Source organism: Gigantopelta aegis, chromosome 10, assembly GCF_016097555.1.
Source record: "Gigantopelta aegis isolate Gae_Host chromosome 10, Gae_host_genome, whole genome shotgun sequence".
NCBI classification, from domain to species: domain Eukaryota; kingdom Metazoa; phylum Mollusca; class Gastropoda; order Neomphalida; family Peltospiridae; genus Gigantopelta; species Gigantopelta aegis.
In genome coordinates, this window is record NC_054708.1 from 61,197,309 (window position 1) to 61,201,091 (window position 3,783).

The window sequence follows — 3,783 nt, forward strand, 5'->3', positions numbered from 1 at the left end:
TATACCACTTACTTTGGACTGTTCATAATAGTATAGATCTACATGTATATATTATTTAAAAGATATTTACGCAATATGTTTATTATATTTAGTATCGAGTACTGGTTTTTCCCAGTTGTTATTTTGGTTAAATGATTAGCTTCATATGAAAAGGTTTATATATACCGCTTGCTTTGGACTATTCATACAAGTATAAACAACATTGCAATGAGGTAGGTTTCAAATTTATATCTATATATTAGATCTACTTACAAGATACACAGTATCAGTCAGAACAATAAACTACTAAGTATTTTAAAACTTACTAAGGAATTCACGTTGTTTCAATATGATGTGAAGGTAATTAATATTAATCTAATTTTCTTTCTTTCTTTATTTATTTATTTAATTAATTTATTATTGCGTATTTGTTTGATTATGTGCGTATTTATTTATTACTATTGTATATAACTACATACGCCAAGCGTGAGGCTGGAACGCTAAGTAAATCATTCTTTTCATTTGTCGTAAGTTGTAAATGAGTTCCCATGTGTATTTACTTGAAATGCTCATATTGACTGGATGCGGCGCGTGGGTGCGGTTTGACTATTGTGTCTGATGAGTCTGCAGCTTGCGTTTTGGGCATATACACCATACACGATTATTTCATTGCTGTTGGCCGCACGCGTTTTGTAGACGCACGCATCGCACGCTTCCAATCTAGTCGCTCTCATTAAAACTATTCGTATTTTGAAGAAAAAAAACAATTCCAGACCGCACTTACGCGCCTATTCGTATTACGATGATTGGTGTGTGTTTTTTTCCGGACCGCACTCACGCGCAGCAACCAGTCTATATGAGCCTTAAACGTCATTAAAATAGTTCCACATCACTCGTAAAAAGAGCTCCGATTTATGACATGACGTAGACTACAGGTAGTACTAAACCAAATAACTTCCAGCTGGGTCAAAGTTCGACTTGCACCGAACTTTTGTTAGAGAAGTTAGCACCACAAGTCCAGTGATTGGTGATAAATGTGACTGTGTTTGTTCCATCTGGGCAAATAATGTATGCAATTTTATTTCATCTTTTACCACTGTGTCAAATAGCTGAAACATATATGGGTACGTGTAAACAAAAAAGTACGCAAAAGTTTGTGCGGAACTATGTTAGTCATAGACGCTACCCGTTATCTCTGAAATGAACAGCATGACCCCCATTTTTCTGATTCACTTTAAGGGTGAGGGGTGGTAGTATTTATATCCGTGGTTTTATGTTAACTGATACGCTGCAGGTAAGGAGTATTAGCCACATGTTACTATTGTCGTCTATGGAATTTGATTTGGTAGTATACACCCTACAGCTATAGACTGGGAAAGGCAACAATCTTCACACTTGACAATGAGGTTTTCATCTACTAGAAAAAGCTGCAGATTCCCCGGTAAATGTGATAGTATATAGACGTGGGATGTACGATATTAATTTGTGTGTATTTATTTTTGCTAAACAGTTTTAAAATGTGTTTCAGATGGATGCTCATCCACTTCGTGTATTGCTCATTGTTCTTATCGCTGTCAAGTCTTCGGAATCAATACAAGGTTTGTTGTTTTCTTTAGTTTTAAGAGAGAGAGAGAGAGAGAGAGAGAGAGAGAGAGAGAGAGAGAGAGAGAGAGAGAGAGAGAGAGAGAGAGAGAGAGAGAGAGAGAGAGAGAGAGAGAGAGAGAGAGAGAGAGAGAGAGCGCGCGTAACGTAAACAATAACAATAAGGTTCGCGCCAAACGTCTTGGCACCCTAATACAAGGAATTAAAAACTTTCTGACTGTATGGTGAAGATTTCTGTTTCATTTTACAGAAAAGCCCAGGACTAAAAGAGCTATCGTGACGGCTGGTATCGCGCTTGGATGTTCCACGTTCGTTGCGATTAAGGGATGCTCCAATGTTCTTGACAAGTGCCCCCCTATCTGCGACGTCCTGGAAACCATTTGCAGTGTGTCTGGTAAACTGAGCGAACTGACAGAAATCTGCAAGCCAGGGAACATTGCGGCGATAGAGAGTCTGATTCAGGGAGACGTGTTCAGCATCGTCGGCACAAGTGAGGAAGATGCCAGACGAGCGTTGGAATCTCTGGGAAATGATACAAAAAACTTTTTTTTTAATCTTGTGGATGCAGTGAAAAAAAAAGGCGAAGAGGCCGTAAATGAGGCGAAGAAGACTGGTGAGGCGGCGGTGAACACGATAAAGAAATCAAGCGAAGAGGCTGCTGGTAGGGTAAGGAAAACAGGCGAAGAGGCACTTAATCAGTTAAATAAAACAATCGAAGAAGCTATTGGTAAGCTAAAAAAGGCGGGCGAAGATGCAGTTGATAAGCTAAACAAAGAAATTGACGAAGCTGTTGATAAAGTAAAGCAAACGGGCGAAGAGGCAGTCGATTCGGCAAAGAAGGCAGGAGAACAGGTTGTTTCTACGCTAAAAAATACAGGGGAAGAGACTGTTGCTGAAATGAAAAAGAGAATTAAAGAGGTTTTTGATACGGTAAAGAAACCATTTGAAAATGCTGCTGATACGGTAAAGAACACAGGCAAAGAGGCCATTGATACAATACAAAAAACAGGCGAAGAGGCCTTGGATGAACTGAAGAGTGCCTTCAGTAGTTCAGCCCCGGCACAATTCACAAAAACTCTTGTTATTCTTTTGCCCATTATCATAGCACTTGGCATTGCTTACTAAATTAAACAATGACGACAATGATACTGCAGATTATGGATAACAGTTGGTAAATTGGCAACTGACTGTAGGTAGCAGTACATCTAATAGTATCTCATGGGTCAAAGTTCTAAGTACGCTCAACGTTTACTTGCACAATTAACGTTAACAATCTTGCCATTAGTAACAAATGTGACAATGACAATGACTTTATTGTCATAAACTGTAAGATTACAGTGTTATGTAGAAAAGAATGAAATACACACATATACACAACGTACACAGGGTTGAACATTAGAAATCGGCGGTCGCCCGTGACGATCTTTATTGGCTAAATGCGACTGAGAATTTTACAAAGGTAGTCCGTTGGGCGACCATCGATTTTACGGTCTGGCATGAATGGTACTAGTTAAAAAAGAAACACACTGACTGATACTGAATGAAATATGACAAAACACACTATATACTACATATCTGGCAGCAGAAGACATAGAACATGTTCTATATTTTGACAGCGCCAACATAATAAATAAAGATCACAATCATATAAAAACATATTAATGTATTACGTTTTAAACCCATACCGTCTCAAATAACATTTTATTGGGGGTAAAAGTGCAGTGTAAATTAAAACAAAAATTCTTTACAAAATACCATCAAACTGCATAGGTTAACTCTTTTTCTCCCTCATACATGTTTTAAGGCAATTGATGGAACATTTAAGGTAATCTGAATGACACAACAGTAATTAATACATGATCAGGGCCGTATCTCTGCACAAAGCAGAGTCGAATGGGCTTTTGGCAAAATAGTGGATGATTCCTTGGATCTCTATCTAGTGCCTAGTCTATAGGAGAATAACCACTCCCGAGCAAATCATTTGCTGGGGATTTCACCCCTCTTGCATCGCCACAAAGTTGATTCCATCCCTCTTGCATCGTCACAGAGGACTGCCACTCCCAGACTAGTTTACTAAAGCACGCGCAGTTCTACCTTTAGTCTCTTTGTACTGCATTATATTTTTAAAAATGAGATTTAATATGTTTAATTTAATAGTACTTTGTAAAGAAACATGTTTATTTCTACTGGATTTACTTTTCA

The 3,783-nt window shown here is 38.1% G+C and overlaps 1 protein-coding gene across 1 annotated transcript; it reads left to right on the top strand.

The window, feature by feature from the left end:
- Positions 1–276: 276 nt before the first annotated feature.
- Positions 277–3,142, top strand: LOC121384195. Its single transcript, XM_041514469.1, has 3 exons — positions 277–339; positions 1,508–1,577; positions 1,832–3,142. Exons 2-3 carry the CDS (start codon positions 1,508–1,510, stop codon positions 2,704–2,706), a joined length of 945 nt encoding a protein of 314 aa, XP_041370403.1. The 5' UTR covers positions 277–339; the 3' UTR covers positions 2,707–3,142.
- The last annotated feature ends 641 nt before the right edge of the window (positions 3,143–3,783 follow it).